The 22,240-nt window shown below is 48.8% G+C and overlaps 2 protein-coding genes across 3 annotated transcripts; one reads left to right on the top strand and one right to left on the bottom strand.

Moving 5' to 3' along the window:
* Nucleotides 1–7,910: 7,910 nt before the first annotated feature.
* LOC137153213 (START domain-containing protein 10-like) lies at nt 7,911–12,512 on the top strand. Its single transcript, XM_067548346.1, has 6 exons — nt 7,911–8,246; nt 9,756–9,903; nt 10,366–10,469; nt 10,907–11,024; nt 11,334–11,386; nt 12,212–12,512. Exons 1-6 carry the CDS (start codon nt 7,932–7,934, stop codon nt 12,428–12,430), a joined length of 957 nt encoding a protein of 318 aa, XP_067404447.1. The 5' UTR covers nt 7,911–7,931; the 3' UTR covers nt 12,431–12,512.
* Nucleotides 12,513–16,256: 3,744 nt separating this feature from the next.
* Nucleotides 16,257–22,224, bottom strand: PDZD11 (PDZ domain containing 11). 2 transcript variants are annotated; one of them, XM_067548348.1, is made up of 7 exons: nt 22,086–22,224; nt 21,527–21,627; nt 19,317–19,400; nt 18,856–18,912; nt 18,340–18,438; nt 17,722–17,782; nt 16,257–16,442 (listed from the first exon to the last, which is right to left on the bottom strand). In XM_067548348.1, exons 2-7 carry the CDS (start codon nt 21,611–21,613, stop codon nt 16,408–16,410), a joined length of 423 nt encoding a protein of 140 aa, XP_067404449.1. In that variant the 5' UTR covers nt 21,614–21,627; nt 22,086–22,224; the 3' UTR covers nt 16,257–16,407. The 2 variants fall into 2 exon arrangements, with proteins under 2 accessions (XP_067404449.1, XP_067404448.1); XM_067548347.1 differs by lacking the exon at nt 16,257–16,442 and adding an exon at nt 16,599–16,863.
* Nucleotides 22,225–22,240: the final 16 nt, after the last annotated feature.

Below are 22,240 nucleotides of genomic sequence, written 5' to 3' on the forward strand. Positions count from 1 at the left end.
GTGAGTTGGTGGTAGGTTTGGGGTTAGGACTCAGGAGTCCTGACTCCCAGCCACAACACTGATTGTCTCTTGCTCTAACCAGTATGTTACACATTTTAGGGAAGAAAATTCATCTGTGCCAGTTGCCAAAGGACAAAGTAAGGAGGGACAGAACTGTGGTTTGCTCATTTCCAAGTGACCCACGATATTCAGAGTAGAGGGGTGCTGCCCACATGCAGTAACAGGTGCTGCTGCTGCTGGCACTGTAAGAAGCCTGCTGATCTAGTCTAGTGTCTTCCATCGTGCCCTGAGGTCGATTAAGTCCATGAAGAATGAAAACAAACAGGAATTTTTTAAAGTACTTACCAGAGCCCATGTAAACAGCTAGGTCCCTATGGGGTCAATTGTGTACTTGCAATGAGCGAAACTCACATAGAAGAAGGGATTGCTGCAAGGTTGCTTACTGTTGAATATGCGATACTTTCACTGGTATTTCCACGCCTAGCTGAGGGATGCTGCTCCCGTGGGGAAGTTACAGTTGAACAGATTTAACGTATTCTGAGAAGCTCCTTTACTCTGTTTTTACAAGACTTGAAGTTTAGTGAGTGATGGGGAGCATTGGAGAATGCATTTCAATATCACCCACACAGTGAGGGAAATACCTCTCTGAACAGCAGAAATCAAACTTTGTGTGTCAACCAGTCATCCTTTTCAGCCATATGTCAGGTCCTACCAGTGAATTGCCAGCTCTGGAGTTGCCTGTCATTACATTATCATCATGAACATGAGAAACAGGGCTTTTCTGGTGGACATGGAATAGTCTGCATTATATACAACCAGGATACATCACTGTGTTTGTAAATCCACTTCCTGAAGAAGGATGTTGATGGCACTTCAGGGGCCTGTGTCAGATGCGTAAGTGGGCTAGCATTATAGGTGGGGCTGATAGCACCTCCTGTTAATAAGGTTGCCTGATACTTCCCATTATAAGACTCTGTTTTCAGTTCCTTTATAACTTTGCCAAACTAATCATTTGGACTGAAATTTTCCATGTTCGGTGTCTATCAGGCAGAATTATTTTTCAATTATTTTGGAAAATTTCAGCCAAAATAGTTCAGCTGTTTCCAAGAATTAGGCTAAAAAAATGTTTTGCCCTATTAAAAAATATATTCTGGTGACTCTTAAAAGCTGTGTAGTACGGACTGGAAATTTGACAGAGTGACCTTTAGGTCACTGATGTGCCTTTTGCTGTCTCCATGAAAATCTATCCTAATTTGATCAAATTATGAACCTGTGAAAAATTGCAGTTTGCACATGCTTGGTACACATGTATTTTTAGCAGTTAAAACTGCAGCTGCACTAGGTATGCTTCAACCTGAGGTTCAGTGGGACTTTCCTTGCAATTGCAGATCTGGGCTGCTGCAGACTTAGGTTGAGAACTGCTGGCCTAGTCCCACTCATTTACCATTGTGGGCTGCATCCAATACTATCTATATGGCCCTGAGGATGTCACATAGGCCACAGCTACATGTTGATTGGGTTGCAAGTGGCCCGTGGGCTGCAGGTTGAGAGCCACTGGTCTAGGCATTCTTACTGATGAGGATGTCTCACAACTTTTTGGTGCCATGGATAGGGTGTGCATCAATGAGGACGTGTGGGAAGAAGTGCAACCAGTCAGAGGTTCTAGAGGAGCTAGAAGAGGGGGTGCAATCTGACACACCCTACGTGGATGTGCACCAGGGTGTCATCACTGCAGAAAAGACGGGTTGTGAATTTGTGAACTGGGCCAGGTATACACCCTGCTGATGGCTTCAGGGAAGAGCTGTTAACTACTATCCCCAGCAGTCTGTGGAACTAGAGTGGAGTACTAGCCCACCAAGGTTCATTGCCCTCCTCAGCTGGCAGCAGACCCTCCCCCGCACTTAGTGTTTGGGTGGGACATAAGGGCAAGGAAGTGGATGGTGTGAAGCAGGAGCGTCTACACATGTTTTCTGGGCACAGTTTGGAGACAGACCAGCTGGACAAACTTCAGCCAAGTTAGGTGGCATTGGGGGAGGAAGGAGGTAGGATGGTTTATGGGACAGGATCCCGGTGAGTTCTGGAGGGCCAGGGGTGAGCAGAGAGGACCCGCTCAAGAAAAATGAGAGAAACAAGAGGCAAGGCTGGCTTTACCTCCTGGGTTCGTGGTGGGGAACTTGCAGGGGAGGAAGGGGGAGGCAGCTCATGCACTGACTGAGCACTACAGGGTCTACTCAATCCCTCCGATCGTAACCCTGGGGGAGGTCTTCAATTCTGGTGGCACCAGCCAGGACCAACCTCCAGTGCATCCATGGGGACTCCACCACCTGCAGGCAGAGATGGAGGTTGTGTAGCACGGTGTTTATGAGGAGATCCTCCCACTTGACAGCTACTATGGACCTGGCCCTTGAAATTAGCTTCCAGGTCTTGAAGTGGTCTTGATAAAGGACGTGTTACCAGATTTGCCCTTCATCTTGGGGTATGCTCATTTATTAGGGTTACCTTCCTGGAAGGGGGGTGTGATTCTAGGGGTGTGGTTCTAATACTGTACTGCTTGTGTTACTTGTGTGTTCATAGGGCTACAAGCCCCCTCCCAATGGAGCTATCCTGCAGGACCTAAGGTTTTCAGGGCTGGGTTCCTCCAGCACCAGATTCAAATAAACCCCCCACAGATACACACACATACTTCAGATTAACTGAGTGCATCTGAGCAGACCGGGCTATCAGCACTGTCAACTGACCCCTTATTTGTCCCTGAACTCAGCAGGCTGGGTGACACCACACTTTCAGTGGCTACTCTTATATGCCCCTTTGCCACATACCAGAATAGAGCACACTTCTTGAGCAGGCTGGGTCTAAACAGCACTTTTTGTCTACTCCCATCTATCTGCCCCTGGACTCAATCAGACTGGTTCAAACAGCACTTGAGCTGCATCCTTAGTTGCCCCTGGATCCCAGAGGCTAGGCAGAGTAGCACTTCCTGGCTGTCCCCTTCATATGCCCCTTTACACCACAATTGTTCTAGCAGTAACCCCTTGATGAGCAAACCCCATAGGATTTTTGGGCACTCCAGTGCTCTTTGGCTTAGATAAGAAAAGCGTTGCTACAGAGCATGATAGGGACCAAGGAAACAAAATAAAGTTTGGAGAGAGAAAGTGGCAACCAGCTTGATTATAACAGTTATTTTATTGCTAGGTGTATAAAACTTATGATACTAATAGTAATACCATACAAGGAGAGAAAAACAATCAAATGTTTGCAATACTACACAATTACAGTTGGGGTATTGGAGAAAGCTAGCCCAGGTTTGATTACAAAAGTAGAAAGTTATACCTGAAATAAGAGGGGGGGGGGGGGGAGAGAAAAGGTGTGCTGGGGGAAGAAGGGTGGGGTTGATCTCACCACTCCATGCAGTTCAGAGGTTTCCAGGAACAGGTTTGTCATCTTGGGGTCTGGAGGGCTTTGAGTCTGGCAGAGCCCCCAGCACGATCAGTCAGGAAGAGAAGACAGGTTACAGTGGAACTGATGCAGAAGTTGGATTCAAGCATCAGAACAGAGGTTTGAGCTTTGATAGGGGATTTGTAGATGCCAGGTTTGTTTTTGTCCAGACATTGTTTATCCATAAGGAGCTGATCCTTCCTGGAAGGGCGTCTTTTCTTGAGAGAGGGCTCACAATGCAACCAGGTTTCAGTGTTTTACATATCAATAACTAGAATGGTCTGATAACTGTGGAGCTGGATGTGTGCAGGTGTTAGTTCATTTACATCAAGAGCAGGGATTTCCCAACATGCAGTGCTTCCCTGCTTCAGCAATCCCAGAGTTCAGTGCATGTTCCATCTTCGATGTAGATGAGGCTTCTGTTCTCCATTCATGTGCTAACTGAGATGCTTATGAGGCATGGGGAGTTGTCTCACCCTTGATGGGAGGGTTTCAGTTGTGTCTCCTGCCTTTTCATATTGAAATGCCTTTGGTTTCTGGTTCAAGCATGGGCTGGTGGGAGGGGTAATTCAGATGAGACAGAGAGAGAGAGTTGGGGTTTTGCGCCCTGGTTCCCCAAGAACACAGAGCTGCTAGGTAACAGACAGGCAGCTCAGAGAGGTCTCAGTGGAGACAAAAGAGTTGCTGGTTGTCAGAGATGGAGGAATAAGACGTGTGCCAGCACACTCCATGCCAGACTACCTGTATTACCACTGAGTCTCTGAAGGCAGAAGGCATGGATCTGGCTACAACTGCATACCACACGAGGTGGGCAGCAGTGAACAATGGGGCCTTGTGAGATGCAGGGCTGGGGGGGTTGCAAACCAGGAGAGGGAGGGCTGGTGGGCAGGCAGGGGGAGGAGGCCCACCAGCCCACTGCAAACAGGGGAAGAAAGGTGGGGAGGGAAGTCCGAGAGGGAATTTGTACTTGCAAAATTAGTCTCTGCAGCAACAATCTCAGGGTGGGCAGATGCAGGCAGGCATGCAGGTAGATGGTCTTTAAGAGCAGTGGTAGAGTAATGGGGGGAGGACACCAAACCGATCTTCCTCCCCCTGCAGCAGCAACAACAGCCTTAAAGTAGAAGGGGTACCTCAGTAGCATCCTCCTCCTCTAGCAACAGCAATGGCAAGCACCACCACAGAGTGACAGCAGTGCAAGGAATGAGATGGGGAATTGTAAGAAGAGGAAGAATGGTGTTGCAGTTGAATGCTGTCCTGGGGAAATGGACTCTATCCCTCTCTCTGTTGCAGAGTTCTTGTGTGTTGCTGGTGTAAGCAATGATTTTTCAGTTAGTCTAAGTAACTCCATTTTGTCTAACTGTCCACAAGTAACCCAGGATTGTAGAAAACCCCTGTTATCAGCTAAAGAAGAACTGCCCTGCCAGATCTGGATACTTCCAGTTAGCAGGCAAAGTAAAGTATCAGCAAAATTAAAACAATGAACTAGTACAGGGACCAATCACCTCGTGCAAAATAGTCTTATCTTCTTCTTGTAGCCTTGTAGGTTGCCAAGTATGCTTATGTAAGTTAAGCTACTGCGCATGGGTGTCTTCTGTTTTATGCTTGTATAAAATGTAGTAACAATTATTTTTCAGGGTCTTTTTGTTCACTGGCCACCTGTGGCTATGTGACTGACCTTCTGCAGAATAAACTTTTGGAGACTGTCCGGGATTCCTATGTGGGTTTCTTATCTATGCAGGGCAACGAACCAGGCTGTAAATTTCTCAGCACACTGGCAAGTCACTTAAACCAAACCTTTCTCAAGCTGTCACTCACTAATTGTGTTCTTAATTGTCTAGTGCCTGACTTGATACCTGATTTGCTGAGCACTCATAGCTCCAGCTGAGATCAATGGGAGCTGTGCTTAGAACATACAAAGCAGTGGTTCCCAACCTATGACCTGTGGGCCACTTTTGGCCTGTGGGGGCTTTCAAAGTGGCCCGCCACTCCCACATGGGGAGGGCTGCTGGGTTGCACAGGTAATCTTAATTTTGGCATTTTCTGACTTTGCAATCTTCAAAATATTCTTTTAATGTGTTTTGGGTGTGTTCTTTGTTTTTTGTTTTGTTTTTATAATTACAAATCATTAGTTCTTATGAACTAATTATTAATTATTAGTTCTCCATGCCTGCTCTCACACAGAGGAGAGACAAAAACTGAAACATACTTTTTTGTGTCTCTACACCAGGAACAAGCATGAGTAAGAATTTTTTTCAAAGCATAAGCGGTTCTCCTTTTAAAGAGGAAGAAGAAAAAGTGTGCTTAACCTTAGGAGAAGTGAAAGAAGGGTGGGAGAGAAGGCAGCCTGTGACTGAGTCAGATATGGAAAAAATGGACAATAAACTCACATGGGCTCCTGGGATAAAATAACAAGTACTTTCATAGAGCTCTGCGCTAGAGCTTGTCCACACTAGAACTTACTTTGGTATAATTTACATCGTTCAGGGGTATGAGTAATCCACACCCAAGTGACGTAAATTATAATGGCTTAAGCACTGGTGTAGATAGTGCTATGTTGGCGGGAGAGCTTCTGGTGTAAATGTACCTGAGATGAACCTATCTTGTTCTGACTTACATGCTCTGAAGCCAAGCCCCAATGCTTTCAGTGAGGTTAGATGGAAATGTAACTCAGGGTAAGAATTAGCCTGTTGTCTGTATCTTAACTTTCGTGACATCAACACAGCTTGTTGTATCAAAAAGGATTTTCAACTTGAACTGGATTCCTCCCCTCTTCCCCCAGTGGTGGGAAGTCTCACTGGCAAGGGGTGAGGGGTAGTGGCAGGCTGATTGTGTGCCAATGCCTAGCCACTGGCCTTTGCCCCGGAGGCAGCTGCATTTCAATCCTGCCTGGAGTGCGTCCTGTTTATTTCTATTACTATTCAGTTTTCTTAGCTCTGTCTAGGGCACCTTCCCTACTGCTGAGTGCCCACCCCCCATATGAAGAGTTACAACACAACACCTTGCTCCAACCAGGTGCCTAATTCCCTCATTGCTAGAGTGTCTGCAGGTACTGGCACCAGGTACTGTAGCCTTGTGGGACAGCCCCGTGTCCTGGTTTACTGTAGGACACAGGAAAGCGAAGAAACAAGCTCAGGGTGAGCACCCAGCAGGTCATGCAGAGAACCCAGGAGTGCTGAGTCGTCATGCAAGGGCAGGTGGGCTCCTTGCGATCAGCTCTGCCCAGCAGCTGAGCACCCCCGCCCGCTGTGCAGACAGACAGGCCATGCAGTTTTATTAGGTACCAGCCTAAGGGGAGGAGTTACTGAGCCTGGACTCAACTAGTTCAGGGGGCAACAAATGAAAAACAAAAAACAAAAAAATAGGAACAGGCATGGAGCTCAAAGGGTCAAAAGTAGGGAATGTGAAGGGGATACCAAGCAGACAACGCTGGATAGTGCCTGCTCCTTCTCAAAGGTGTCTAAGGAGCCAGTGGACAGGGCCCAGAGGAACTCTGGCCAGATGCATGATCGGACAGAGGAACGGAAATAGGCCCCACAGTGGCAGAGCACCCCTTCAGCCATCCTCCTCTCCTTGGTATTGTAAATAGCCACCTTGGCCAGTGCTAGGAGGAGGTTGACGAGGAGGTCCTGTGACTTTGTGGGGCCACGGATGGGGTGTGCAAACATCATGGGGTGTGGAGAAAAAGTGCAGTCAGAACCTCAGGAGAAGATTCTGGAGGAGCCAGAAAAGGGGCTGCAACCTGGTACAGATGTGCACCAGGGTCTCCCTCATGGTGCAGAACGGGCAGGTGTCAGGGAAAGGGGTGACCCATGCCAGGTACAGGCCAGTGCTTGTGGCTCCCTGCAGGAGCTGCCAGCTGATATCCCTGTGGGCCCTGGGCCCAAGATGGACTGGTCCCTAGGGGTTCCTCACCCTCGCCAGGTGGCAAAACATCCTGCCACTCAGTGGCAGGCCGGGACAGCAGGGTGAGGAAATAGTGAGTCTGGCGTACAAGTACGTACAAATGTGCCCCTGGACAGGTTCACAAACAAACCAGCTGCAGCTCTGGCTTGGTGTGTGTGGAGGGGCCAGCTGAGAGGGAAGGTGGGGTCCTGGGACACAGACAGATAACAAGATCCAGAGGGCCTGGGCGGGAGGGCCCTGCTCCTTGCACAGGCTCCCAGGCTTTTCCCAAGCTTGGAGCCCGACTCCCCAGCCAGCTAGCCCAGTAGCCCGGGTCAATACCCAATCCCACTCTCAGCCTCCTCCCAGCTCTTAGCCACGTGGAGCGCGGCTGGTTTCACGTTGCACGCATTGTTCGAACCCGCCATTGTTTTTTAAAATACACCACTCGCGAGGCGGCAGGCGCGGTCTATGTAGGGGCAGTCCAATCAGGAAAAGAGGCCGCGGACATCGCGGCCAATCAGCAGGTAGGGCGGGGCAGGCGGACGCACCTGGCCGGCTTCGTTCGCTGATTGGCGGCTGGTTCGAAGAGGCGGAGCCGGGGTTGCCCGGGGATGCAGTGGGGCGGGACCGGCACGCGGGGAGTGGAGCTGTTACGCCAACTGCGTGTGGGGCCGGGAGGGGGCGGGGCCTTGCCCGGCACCTGTGTCTGGCTAGTTGTGTTCACCCGTCCGCCTCCGCCTCCGGCCGCTTCCGCCGCCGGCCCGCCGCCCATGGAGCCCGTGCAGGTGCCCGATGCCGACGCCTTCCGGGCCTTCCAGGCTCAGTGCGAGGCGGAGCAGGGCTGGCAGAGCAATTACAGCCGGGAGGGCGTCGGGGTCTGGGTGCAGCCGCCACCGCCTGCCGGCCCCGCCGTGCACAGGGTCAAGGTGAGCGGCGGGCACGGCACGGCGCGGCAGGGTGCGGGGGGCAGGGCAGGGCACGCGCAGCAGCCTGGCGGCTCCCCTGGGAGTTGGGGCTCCGCTGTGGGAGCTGTTGGTTGGTCTCGTGCCCAGCCCTGGCACCGCAAGCAGCGTCTTCTCCTCCCCCCCCACCCCCCCACACACACACCCACCCGGAGTTTGCTATTTATAGCCCTGGCTCCCCATGGCAAACTGAGGTTCAATGTACCCTGGGCCTGGACCCCAAGGGGAGGGGGTCGGGAATCTGGGCGGGACCTGGGCACCAGTGGAGTCACTGGGCTCTTGCCCGGGAATGTGCCTGCCTGGGTTGGGGTCAGAGCACATGATTAAAATGTGCAGTGGAGCCCCATCCGGTCTGACACCGGCCTGGAGTCCCTTTTCCCTGGTGTGCGATTTACATGGCCCTCAGTTTTGCCATGTGACACATCTGTGACCCAGAGGCACTTGTCGTGCCAGTGTCCTAGGGCCAGGTATCTGATCTGTGACCTTCCCAAGGAAGTGGCCAGTGAGATGCATTAATTATCCTTCATATCCAATAATCTGCCCTGTAACAGCTTTCCTTCCCCACAGGAGTCTTCTCTACCCTCATGGTGTAGAGCAACATAGTGAGTGGTGGCAGAGTTGCACCAGCTTTGAGAGTGCAGTCTGAGTTATGCTTTCCTTGTAAATCATTGACTCGTATTCACAAACACCTATTGAAGTTGGATAGATGATGATGGGATCAGAGCTAGAAGTGCAGCTTCTCTGATCCGGTAACAGGAAGGCCATTCTTTCTGGGATCTCTCAGACCTACTAATCTGCCCTATGTATTCTGGTCATTGCCACAAGTTGTTGAGGGGGCATACTGTTCATCTGCAGGCTAGTGTTATCTGTCTAAGATTGGACACCTCCACTGTCTGCCTGGTTGCTTCTATCTGGAGATTGGAACTTAGTGTCCAACTCTGACTCATTCTGCTCCCTAGGATAGTTTCCCCCTCCTTTCATCTGTCCCGGCAAGTGTGATAGTACCTTACCTATGGAAGTCTGTCTCATTTGCTTCTTGCTCATGATGCTGGTCACTGTGTGGACTGGGTTTGTCTGTCTATGGGATGGGGCTGTTAATTGCTAATATGTTTGAGCTCTAGTCTCTACTTACTGCCCTTGAATCATTCAGCATTATTACTTTGGAATGGATTCTCAGTCTTCATCCACATTTATGATCTTAGGTGAATTGCTTCCCTCTCTGCATCATTTCTGCCCAAGTGGGTTGATATTTACAAAGTGTTTTGAAATGTTGGGGATGGAGGGTTCCAGCGAATGATAAAGGGGTGGTGGTAGCCTGGCTGACACACTTCCCCACAGGTGGGAGCCCAGCTGGGAATAAAGAGTTCTTCCCTACATATGGACCAAGCCAGCTGCTCCAGTTGGGAGGTCTGCAGGGTAGAGGGGTATGTGCAGCCAGCCGGTTTCTGACTGTGGTCCTGCTCCTGCTTGCAGTGCCGCATTGATATCCAAGATGTGCCAGCGGAGACGGTATATGATGTGCTGCATGACATTGAATATCGCAGGAAGTGGGACATGAGCGTCATTGACACACATGACATTGCCCGGCTTACTGACAATGCTGATGTGGGCTACTATGCCTGTGAGTGATGGCTTGGGGGCTGCTTTGATTGGCTGAGCATGGCAGTAGTGCAATTAACCCCAGAGAATTGAAATCCTGAGTTAAACAAGTGGGGAGGGCCCATCCAGTCCTATTGAATAGGAAGGAGCAAAGATTAAACCCACTTTGAATAGACATAGTCTAGTCAGTAGCAGAGCAAGCTTCCCACACACCAACATGCCTCAACCCACTGGGCTTTCTAACAGAAGGGAGTTCACTCCCCCAAGCACATTTCATCCTTGGAACCTCTGTTGAGGCTGCTAATGAAAGGGTCAGCTGGGCTCATAGGAGATGAGGGGAGGCATTGGTGGCAGAGTAGAGAGAGATCACTAACCTCACCCGAAAGGCAGGTGCAGGAAAGGTTCAAAGCCCCTAGGGTGACTGCACTTCCTGTAGCTCTTATCACTGGGTGAATTGAAGTGACTTTGGTTCCTTCTTGGCTAGGGAAGTGTCCAAAGCCCTTAAAGAACAGAGATGTGGTGACACTGCGATCCTGGCAGGTTGTGGATAAATCTTACATGATCATCAACTTCTCTGTCAAACACCTGGTGAGTGAGGGGGCAGGGAGAATTTAATTACATGGACCCATCCTCCCATGGGAGTCTCCATGGTGCCTGCTCAGATGCCTTCTTGATGAATGACTCCACCCCACAGCCCCCGTCATGAGCTGGGTGGGTTTTTCTGGGTTACAGTTAAGGATGCTCTGTCGAGCAGAATATGACCCTGGCTGTCATTAACCTGAGCTGCACTTGTTTACCTGCCACCTCCTTACTGACATCTTAGTGTATATGTAGCCAGACCCTATGTGCCTTTGGGTTGCAGGGACCTTTATTGTTGTGGGATATGGACTATACAGCTAACTCCTTGCAAACCAGGTACTATGTCTGAGCCTCTAGTTTAGTCCCATTGCCCTGTGTGTATAGCACCAGGACTGAGAGAGTCCAGGGAATGTGACAGGGTCTGAGTTTCTGATTTCACCATACAGCAATATCCTCCCCGCAAGGACCTGGTAAGGGCTGTTTCTATCTTGGCGGGATACTTGGTGCAGTCAACTGGACCAGACAGCTGCACCTTGACTTACCTGGCTCAGGTGGATCCCAAAGGTAAGTCTCGCTCTGCCTCCCTTGTGGGTGTACAAGAGGGTGAGGCAAGTTCTGGGTCAGGTGAACAGAAATTCTGCTCCCTTACACAGGGCATAAATTGTATTGCTTTCTTTCCACACAATTCCCTCCTTGGTATCCACCTAGGATCACTTTGCAACTTGCCATGGAGGTAATCTTGCAGCCTGGTAATTGTACCCTAGTGATGGACAGGAGCATTGCTTGGAGCAGCACCATGGCACAAATGCAGCATTTTTCTGCCATGGTTCACTAATGGTTCTATTTCTCCACTTTCTTTCCCTTATGCATTAGGATCACTGCCAAAGTGGGTTGTGAATAAAGCTTCTCAGTACCTGGCACCACGGGTGAGTGAAGTCACTCCTGAGTAGTGGGGTAATAAGGATCAACATCATTCATAGTTAGAGGATAGGGCTGGCAGTCAGTGGAGATCTACTAACTTGTCCTTAGACTTCCAGCTCCTCTAACTTCCCAGCACAGACCTGAGCAGTGAGGGAAGGGGCATCCTAACTATCCTTGGCTTTGATACTAAAATGTGCTGACTCAGTTAGTCCAACATCTGACAATGACTGACCTCTAATACATCAGAGAGATGGAAAAACCTGTGCACAATGCTTTGTCTTGGGGTCCCCAGCTTGTGACCCACTGACTCTGCATTCTGAGGTTCAGCCGCCTCTGAGCTCTTGGAATAGTGGGGAAGGCACAAGTCAGGATTGCAGGGCATAACTAGTGGGGAGGGGGGACGTGTTTGGCATGAGGTGTAGTTGAAACACAGGACTGAGGCATGGGTCAGCATCCTGGATTCTGTCCCCAGCATTGTCATTGACTTGACCTAGGTGACACAATGAGTCTTTTCCATTTCTCCATCTGTAAAATGGGGATAATAGCTGTCTGCCTTCTAGAGAAGATGGAGTTGAAGCACACTGAGATCCTTAGATCTATTGACGATGCTGATCGCTTATCCAAGCAAATGGAAAATGCTCCTATATGGAAGTGTATAGTATTAGTCTGTCCATCTGTGTGCTCAGGTCTGCCCCCTTGTACCAGGCTCAGGTTACTGCTTAGCCCCCACCCTTTTCCAAAGCATTAAGTCCGTAAGAAAATGCAGGTCTGATAGTGGTCAAATTCTAGGCTACTTCCATTTTCTTGCCCTCCTCTTCTGCTTTTGTCAGATACTGAAGAAGATGTACAAGGCCTGTTTGAAATACCCCTCCTGGAAACAGCAGCACAATGTCAGTGTGAAGCCCTGGTTATACCCTAAGCAGAACAAACTCCCCACCATGGTGCTGTCAGACCTGGCGCTCCAGCACGCTGCATCTCTGGAGAACATTGATGAGAGCAGCCTGTCAGAGGTGAAGGATGAGAGAGAGCACAGTGGCTCTGAGAACTGATGCTGCTTGGCTCTCTTCGAGGAGGAACGCTGCACTAGACTGTTTTTGGACTCTGGTGTTTTACATTAAAGGGGGAAATGTATTTTTTATGACCAGGGTTTATAGTTCTTCCTGTCATGAGGCAAGTGACCATGTGGAGGCCTCAAGCACAGAGGAGTGTCTCTTCCCATCATGATGGGAACAGAAGACTGGCTGAGTGGGGTGCTTGGAGCACCAGGGGCCCATTGTGCTGACATAGCCATTTCAGTGATCAGGGTAAATCTCAGGGAATTGTCAAACACCTGATAGGATGGTATAAATTTCTTCTGGTTCCACTCAAAGATCCTTCCTGTTCTGTGGCCAAAATCTGTTGCTTCCTAGGAAGGTAAAGATACCCATAAGGTACCTGGCCCACTGTGCCATGCTGCCTCTGAGTGGGAGAATCCTCCTTGTGTTAACGCTGCCCCTGGCTGAGAGTTTTTGCCTGTGTATTCTGTATGCCATTAAGAATCGGACATTAGACTCAGTACCCTCCTGCAGAAATGGGCAACAGCAGAAGTGAGTTTGGGATGGATGGACATCCCCACCTTTTGGGGAGGGTAAACATGTTTGCCTATTCACATTAGTATCCCAGAGTTCATGTGATCCCTTTCAGAGTTGAGGAATCCAACTCCAATGCAGGCAGAAGGAATGTGCCCCAGAAAGACCTTGAAGACTGACCCAAGTTTATCCCCGTTGTAACTCAGGGATGTTGCCCTGTTACCCTAGGACTGAACTTGACCCTAGCAAAGCACGCTTGTATTGGATGGGGTGATGTGAGAGGTAGCTGTAGCAGCAGTGAAGCTGGAAAGAGACAAATGCAGATTGTTGCCCAGATGACAGGAAATGACCTTGGAATGGTGAGAACATGAGTGGCCATACTGAGTCAGACCCGTGGTCCATCTAGCTCAGTATGCTGTCTTCTGACAGCGACTGGTGCTGGATGCTTCAGAAGGAATGAACAGCACAAGGCAATTTATTGAGTGATCTATCCCGTTGCTAGGAGGTGGGACTAGACAGTCAGAGGTTGTGGGACACCCAGAGCATGATACGGCTGACTGAGTCCTGGAGCTGAGAAATGGATAGAGCTAGCACTGCATTTGAGGGTCTTGCTCTTAACCAATAGGATGAGCTGCTTGAATGATGAGAGAATTTTTAGGGTTTGTCTTTGGGCTTGTGTTTGTAATCACCTATGGGACCAGCCCATAGACCCTTCATGGAGTTGCTTGTTAAAAGGCTCTACTTAAATACACTTGTCTCTGTCCTGAGAGCACTGCTTAATCCTGCAAAGCCTATTTGCTCATTGCACTCTTCTTTTTGCTGCACATGGTAGGTGTTGGCTCTGAGAGACTGGGTGTGTAGCTGTTTACTGAACCTTCCCCCAGGATGTTTGCCCTTCTCAAGCATGTGACACAAATGAAGATAAAGGTACAACAAATTTGCAGGCAGTTGTTGGATTTATAGGGTCTGAGGTTAGCTTGTAATTATAACAATGTATGCCTTCTCTAAGCCAGTGGAACTGTGTCCATGTGTGTACTTTAAAAGCAGGCCAGTATTAGGAAAGGGCATGGGCCCTGCACACTACTTTCACCTGTGTCGGCTGTGCCATTACTTTCTTGACCTCAGGGCCCTATTCCTATTTGCAGCAGTTGGCCTGTAGCAGTGCAGCTGCCAGCTCTTGTTAGATTCTTCTAGTAGAAGATTATTGCTGAGAACAAATTATTGCTTTAGTCCTGTCCTCAGTTTTCTCCCCCTTATTCCCTGGGTTGGGTCCAAAGCAGTGGAGGGGTGATGACTGGCTAACCCTGGCCTATAGGTGTGAGAGCTGGGCCGAGAGCTGCTCGTCTTGCAGTTTGACCTTGTCTATACTTTTGAAGACACAGTCCCTGTGTTGCTAACAGCAGTGTTTACTAGAACTTCCAGTGGAGGCAAGACAGCCCTTCTGTGGCTGTTGGTGTTAAGAGGCACATCACAGTTTGTCAAAGAAAATCAAACTGACTCAGTGTTTGGCATGGCTTAAACTAGGGTTCCCACCTCTGGAACTGAACCATAACAATGGTGGGCACTTGTTAGAAAGTGTCTCCATGTGTGCCCAGCATTCCTTTCAGTGCCTGCCATTGCAGAAGCTGTTAAGGACCGTCTTATGCATCACTACAGCCTCCAATGCTGACTTCAACTGAGCTGTGCTCACTGTACTTCCTCCTTCCCTGAGATGGGAGGGAATTAAAACATGGCACAGGAACCACACTTCAAAAGTAAATTTATTCACACAGTTAAGTGTCTACAAAGTGATAGAACAAATCCCAGCCCTGCAAGACAGAGCTAGCTTCTGTTTGGTAGAAGCAAAAAAGCTTTGAGGATAATGACACCATCTCACTGCTGTGCTTCCTACCAAGAAGTCTGCTGTTGAAAGGAACTGGAATAAACTGCTGCACAGGGCGGCAGGGTGGGTTCTCTTTCCATTCATAAACAGCCAACATCCAGTTAAATCAGTAGCAGCTGTATGACTTGCCTACTGGGATGGAACATGTAGCATGAAGGATGTGTGCAGGTACCTCCCCTGCACAACTGTCAGGGAATCTTAAAGGAAGAGTTGTAAAGGGGAGAAATGGCGTGATAGTGCAGAATGAAGGACATGCCTTCAGTAGATAATATCTACCATGGCAGCAGTGGGAAATGTTTAACAATGATAGCAGCACAGCCACACAATGAGCCTAGCAAAGCAACTGTGTGTGTTGGGGGGGGAAGGCGGAAGTGAGGGATGCTAGACCACCACAAGCATGATTTGGAAACAAATCAAGATTATTACTCCCGTGTTGGGGGTGTTAAGTCATGAGGGGATACAATAATATGCCCATCTCTTACAATCCAGGCAGACACATACACTTCACTAGAGTTACCACCTCTTTTCCCTGGATCCTAACCAACTCCATTGCCCTAGAAAGGAGCAGCCAGGGGAGATGATGGGGACGATTTCTAGCCATAGCCACAGCCACAAAAGGGACTGAACAGATTGTTTACCCTCTAAAATTTGGGAAGAGTGGCCAACAGACAGAGCATGAGGCAGAGTCCATCTCCTATGCAGTGACTGGCCCCACCCATTCTTTTACTACAGAACATTTGCTCCTCTTACCTCCTCAGGGCTACCATGCTGCGAACAAAGTACAGGGCCTACTTTTAAAGGATACTTCAGTGGACAGTGAATCATGTGCAAAGGGACACAGACCATGACAATGGCAGACAGTCATTTGGATGTGCCTCATGCTAGGTTCTGCCAGCTACGGTCTCCCTCCAACATAGCAAACGAGCTGTTTCATTAGGGTTGTAGAATTTTGAAGCACAGTGTATGCTGGATATGGCAAAAGACATTCAAGACCAACTTGGAAGGAAAAATGCTTGGTTTAAACTCAGCACCACACCCCCATCATCTTGTGCACTAAACCAGATTTGGTGTGCTGTGTGTTTATACAGACCCACCCTCTTTGGCCTCACCTCATTAGTAAGAAAGGCAAGAGCAACACCCCATAAGCAATCACATACTGGAACAGACACTCACTCCATGGGTACAGATCTGCCCAGAAAAGCCACCCTTCATTCCCCAGCATTCTCCATACCCACTTCTCCATCAATCTCTTCAACTCAGTGCCTGAGCCAGAAACTGCAGATTAGAGCCCAGCTCCCTGTCCTACCACATCCTTGACTCCATGTGCAAACAGCAAGAAGAGGTTGCGTCCATCAGTACAGGGAGCAGAGCTCGGATTTTGTGGGAGCTGAGGCCCATGGGTGTAGCAGGACAATTGCACCTCTGCCCAAAGCTGAAACTTGAAGGAAAATCTAGTTTAGTGTCACTCTCCCCAATGCTGAGGAGAGCAGAGTTAGTGGAGACTTCTTGCTGTGACCCAACGAATCTTGGGGCAGAGCAGCCATTACGGGAGAGGACCCCATCAGGGACTGGTCTGCTAGTGAACAGTTCTCTCCTTCTGCCTCTGGTAGTCTGGAATGGAAAAGCAGGCATCAGTAAGGCTGACAGGGTAAGGCAGGCAGGAGGGACTGGGCTCAGGTGTTGCTATTTGAGTGCATCAAAGTCCTTGCTCTGTATGGAAAAATGCCCTGTCAATGGTAGTGAGGAAACTATCTGATGCTACTACAATAGGGGTGACAGATCTAAAGTACAGGATCAGCCTGGATACAAACACTCAGCCGCCTCTACAGCAGTTGATTTTAATGAGATGGGATGTTTAACAGCTTGGACACTTCATTCCTAAGTTCCTCCAGGAGTCTTGAAGTAGATCTAAATCTGAGGATTTGGTGCTCTGATTTGTCAACTTGTTCTAGCACTTCCTGTGACATTCCGGTCCAGATACCTGATCTTAGCTAAGATGAGGCACTATCCAACACCACCTTCCTAGTAAAGACTGATGCAAAGAAATTACTTAGCTTCACTTCAGTTTCCTTATTCTCTTTAGCTACTCCCTTTATTTCCCGATAGTCTATTAGACCTGCCAATTCTCTCAAGCATTCTACTTCTCAGATTTGAGGAATGTCTTACCAGTTTTGTCTTTGGCTATTTGCTCTTCAAATTCCCTCTTAATTATCCTAGTTTCCATCCAATTTGCTTGCCATAGTTTATGCTCCTTTTTGTTGGCCTCATTAGGGTTGGATTTCCATTTTCTGAAGGATACTAGTTTGGCTCAAACAACCTCCTCAACTTGTCATTTTACCACTTGGGTTTTTTCTTGCATCTTTGCACCTTATGGTTGCTTAGCAAGCAGAGTCCTAAGGCTTTAAAATTGGCTCATGTTGGCTAGCTTCCTTTTTAAGAAAGCATCTCCATTCTAAAGAGCTACCACTAATTGGTACCTTTCCTCCCTTGAGAACATTTAACAGTTGTGTCCGCTATTACAAAGTTATTCAATTATACCTACTGAACCAATTTTTGAGTTAAAACTAACATTCCAAGAACCTGTTTAAGTTATTCAGTTGTTTGTTTAAACCTTGTCCTGCTAGCGAATGATCAGTTTATATGCAGGTGCTTGGTCACTTATTTTTACTGTTGTTTGACTTTAGTGCATAGGCTTGAGAGAGACCAAAGAAGCAATTGTTTCTGATGGGCAGCCTGCTACTATAACCCTACATTTGACTCTAGATTTGTGATATTTGCTTAGCTGGAGTCAGCAGTCTCTGTGGAGCCTGATGCTTTGCATTATAGCAAATCAGGGTTCTTGAGACCAGAAGTAACTTAGTCACTAGAGAGGGAACTAACAGGCACTTACTGTAGGGAAAGTAACGGACTCGCATGATGATCTCACGAGCTGTCTTCAGGATCTCCACCGCCTACAAGCAGCAGCAAGGGAGTCACTACATTAGCAGATTGGGCTGGACAGAGCTTAATTCTAAGGGCCTGACCCAGTGCCACCCCCTAAATTCAGCTGGAGGTTCCAACCCCACTGCAAGTTAAATGCAGTGCATCAGCATGCAATCAACTCCTATGGGTCAGGCCTGAACCCTAACACACTAAGGAAGGAATAGTGGGCTTCTCCCCTTCCCATCCTGCATCAGGCTTGTGATTATCAATCCTGTGCTCTTTCCCATGTAGGGTTGCTTACTTAAGAATCTGACAGACAAAGATCATTCTCCTATTTTGTAAGTGTGGAGATGGGAACAAACCGAGTCATCAGAAATAGAACCCAGGTGTGTGCCTCCTAGACATGCTCTAGCCAGTGGACAAAGCTGTCTCAAGTAAACACAATACTGCAGGTGTGTCCAGCCTGGGGTGATGCTGTGAGAGGGCAGTGTCAGCTCTTCTCACTGCACTTACTTCCCTCTCCTGCATTTCTAATACACACAAGCAGCATAAAATCCTTCACTGCAGCAGTTGAGAGAGCTCTCACCTTGCTGTGCTCAATGTCCTGGAAATCTACATCATTAACTGCCAGGACCTGGTCTCCTTCCTGCAGCCCTGCTCTGTGTGCATCTGAATCAGGGATCACCTAAGAATGAAAGAGAAGACATGGCAAAGCCAGTCAAACCAACATCTCAGACTGTACGCAGAACCAGCAGTGCCCTGTTCCGTCCCACAGACAAGTCAAGTCAGATATTCATAGAGCTGTAGTACCTTCCCTTTGTGGTGTCCACCTCCGTTCCACTCAGGAAATAGCAAGGTTAGGGTCAGAACTAAGGTATGGGGGTGGGAAAGAGTGCAGTGTTGAAATCAAAGGGGTACTATGGGCAAGGTGGTCCCCAACTGCTGATCCTTCGCCAGTCAGTAGTTCATGACAATGGATTCTGGAGCTGCATGCAGCATCTGAGTCAAATCCACATGGGTAAATTCTGCTGACTTGTCTTGTCCAAAAAGCACTAGCGACAGCTAGACAAACTGTCAGAGAATGGCAGAAAGACTGACACACCTTGGAAATGAAGATCCCCAGCTGGGAGGCCTTTCCTCCTCGAATGTTGAAGCCCAGCTGTGAGAAGAAAATAGAATTAGCAGTTAAGTGTAGTTCACATTCCTTTGGGTGGGGGATCCTGCCAGCTACTGGGACTTCTGCTCCAGTGGCAGCAGAGAAAGGGCCTTCAGAGCCTCTAGCTGTTACCCATGGGGTCAGCAGACACCCTGAAGCATTCAGAGTCTCTTTAGGTACCTTTATAGCAACCATCACCATAACATGAACTCCTTGCACACCTCTGTGAAGCATCATCCTCATTTTATAGCTGGGGAATGGAGGCAGAGGTCAGTGGCACAGATTGGAATTCACTCCAAGCTTCTCTCAAGCCCAGTCCGGTAGCAGAGATTGCAGACACTGATGCCAGGCCTCAACCTGGGCCAGTATGAGAGGCTAGTGCTGTGCCATGCCCTAGGAGTTCTCACCTGAGCCCCTGGAGGCTTCTTCAGCACAATGGTGCGAGGCAGGAACTGGGTCAACTCATTGTTGTAGTCAGGGTGGTAAACTCTCTGCAAAATGCAAGTAACTGTAAGAGACATGAAAGCATCAGGGAACATAATCCCCTAAATGAGCCACCCTAGACACGATTTCCACACTATAGCAGCTCAAGATATACTGTGACACACCTATGGTATGCTGCCAAGTAAAAGGGGCCAGGCTAGGGACCAGCAGGGATTTCTCACATCATTGATTAAGTGCTTCTGTCCAGCTATACAAGATAGCCATCCCAAAGCCAACTTGCACAAGCCAAGGCTACATTACCATGTGATCCCCTCACAGTTTCCCTCACCCTTCCCTTCCTCCCCAAAACACACACCACCATTTGCTTGTTACTCTCATTTGTGTTATTAAGTAAGCTCTTCTGGGCAGAGTCTATTTCTTCCTATGTTTTTGTACAGCATCCAACACAATGGAGAATTGATCCTGACTGAGCATGTGAATGCTACCACACTACAAATAGTGTGACTTATTCCATCTGGGACAAGCAAGAATCTCTGCCTGAGGATGCAGGCTGTGAGGGGAGGGCAGTTCCAGCCACAAGTCAGCATCAACCTGGCATGCATCACAATAAACCACTATATTTCAGTATTAAAGCATGTGTTGAATCAGGGGGGTTATACCCTTACCCTGCAGGGCTTTGACTGCCCCTAAGCAGATCACATATCTTCTCAGCCAGTTCCTCACAAAAGGCACCATCCCTATCCCAAACATTAGGCTTCCTGGTCCACCCAAGAAACCTAAAGACCCAGGTGTCTAGCTCAGTGGGCCAAAACCATGTAAAGTTGTAAACTCAGCATCTCCTTTCATGGGCACAACAAACTGTATCTGGATATGGCCCAATAATTGCCATAGAAAAATACAGTGACTAGTTTAGATGGGTGACCTGGGAAGACAGTATGACACGTGGTTTCTTTTTCACCTATAACACACTGACACAGGAACACTTCCTACAGGCTGAAACATTTGGTTCCTTTGCCCAGTAGTCAGGAAAAGCTTTGGCCCAGTTTGGAAGAAATGACTGTGGCTGGAACAGGTTCTTCGCATTAGTAAGGGAGGCTGGGTGTGGTAGCCCCAGGCAAGGCGGAGGACTGCCATTCTTACTCAAGAGATGCTTCTGATAGCCAGGCCCAGAGTAGGTCAGAAATCTGAGCAAATCAACTCAAACAATCCCCAGCAGTTGCTACCCTGGTAATAAAGGGGCATTCCCACCACTCCATTAAAACAGAAGGGAAGAGACCAGGACTACGCATACAGATGGGCAAGTTTCAAAGGATTACTGGAAGAGTTAAAATGTTTCCTTTTAAAACAGATTTTTTCTGTCACTATGCCTGAGATGACTAGCACAGCCAAACTTTATCATCTTGTTTACTTTTTGTACTTTTTGCTATTTAGATGGAGAGATCTGAGTACGCAGTTTGTGGTTATAATGAATTTCATTTTTGAGTTCTCCTGCACTAGCCCAATACTGTGAACACGGCAGAACAAGCTTTAAAACAAAACATGACTTTCACTAAATATTTGATTTCATGGGAATTTCTAACAATATCAAGTTTTGGCTTATAAGGTAAGTTCTAGTTAAGCTTTCTGATTTATCTAAGGGTTAGCTCTTATTTAGGTCCCAGTCCTGCAATGAGTGTGGGTGTACCTCTGTACTTATATGAACCCCCATTATTTTTAAGTTATGTGCAGAAGTCCAGCTGCCTGTTGTAGGATGAGGACCTTAGATTGCATGCGCCTTGGGCAAAGCACTGGTCTGTAAGGCAGAGTAAGCTGCTGGTCTAAAATGAGTTAATAAAATATTTAACACAAAAAGTTAAGATGCTTACATAAAAAAAAATCCAGACAATTCTAATAGCTATTTTCCATCCACTCTGCAACTCAGTCTACCCACCCTGATAAAGGTAAATGCTTAGCTCACTTTAAGAGAATCACTAGCACCAGTTACAGCTGTAAAAGCTTAAGGGATTTCTGAAGAGGGTCCCTAATGCCACCAGGCTAAGCCAAGGCAGCTCACCAGTCCCCAGCTCTCTCTCAGAGGAACCATCCTTCCAGCTCAAGCCTAGCAGAAATATGGTATCGCTGTTTCCCCAGGGCCCAGCACCCCATTTTTTCAGAGCGCGGAGACATTACTGACCTCGTGGGGAGGGATCCAGGCCGGCGGGTTCTCATAGGCCGGCAGGAAGACGACAGGGTAATCGTCATAGGGGATCCTACTGTCCATCCCGGGGAGCGGCTCTGCAGGGAGAAAACGTGGCCTCCCATGAGCCCCAAACCGTCCCCTCCCCACCCCAGGGCCAGCCCTCTGCATTCAGATGCTACAGAGAAGAGAGGGCAGCGAGAGACCTCAGACCCCCCCGAGGGCTCGGTCTCGGTCTCTCCCCCACTTAACTCCGTTCACACGGAGGAGAGAAGGTGTGGAGCAGAGTACCCCGCCCCCTGATCCTGGCATACGCTGTGGGGGACCAGAGCTCCGGAACCCTGCTCCGACTAGGGCTCTTAGGCGTTACTAAATCCAGCCCGCCGGGAGATCAGGCCGCGGTCTCCGCTGATGGGGCCCGGCCCCGCCAAACCGACGGCGGAGAAGCCCGCTCCTAGATCGACCACGGAGCCCCACGGCGCGGCCCCAAGTCGGTAACTCCGTAGCCCGGAGTCGGACAGCGGACCCCGTCTACTCCCAATACCACCCCCCTCACCGTCCGTCCCAACCGAAGGTCTTCGCGCCGCGCCCACAGCACGATCATGTGATCGGGTCCGAGACGGACCACAATCACGTGACACAAAGCGTGCGAACGCCGTTCGTAGGTGCCGCTGTCCCGATTACGTGTAGGGGGCCACTACGTCGTTTCCT

This window comes from Emydura macquarii, unplaced genomic scaffold (genome assembly GCF_026122565.2).
Source record: "Emydura macquarii macquarii isolate MOO-44397 ecotype Brisbane River unplaced genomic scaffold, CSIRO-AGI_Emac_v2 contig_1253, whole genome shotgun sequence".
Classification (NCBI taxonomy): domain Eukaryota; kingdom Metazoa; phylum Chordata; order Testudines; family Chelidae; genus Emydura; species Emydura macquarii.

What these genes read in the sequence shown, in the direction of transcription:
- PDZD11 (XM_067548347.1), bottom strand. Translation starts at nt 21,613, where the DNA reads ATGGACAGTAGGATCCCCTATGACGATTACCCTGTCGTCTTCCTGCCG. An exon ending in TGGGGATCTTCATTTCCAAG is followed by an intron (nt 18,439 to 18,855) that starts GTGTGTCAGTCT and finishes TTTCATTCTTAG; the next exon opens with GTGATCCCTGATTCAGATGC. An exon ending in AGGACATTGAGCACAGCAAG is followed by an intron (nt 17,783 to 18,339) that starts GTGAGAGCTCTC and finishes TGCTGCTTGTAG; the next exon opens with GCGGTGGAGATCCTGAAGAC.
- LOC137153213 (XM_067548346.1), top strand. Translation starts at nt 7,932, where the DNA reads ATGCAGTGGGGCGGGACCGGCACGCGGGGAGTGGAGCTGTTACGCCAA. An exon ending in ACTTCTCTGTCAAACACCTG is followed by an intron (nt 10,470 to 10,906) that starts GTGAGTGAGGGG and finishes TTCACCATACAG; the next exon opens with CAATATCCTCCCCGCAAGGA. An exon ending in GGCTCAGGTGGATCCCAAAG is followed by an intron (nt 11,025 to 11,333) that starts GTAAGTCTCGCT and finishes CTTATGCATTAG; the next exon opens with GATCACTGCCAAAGTGGGTT.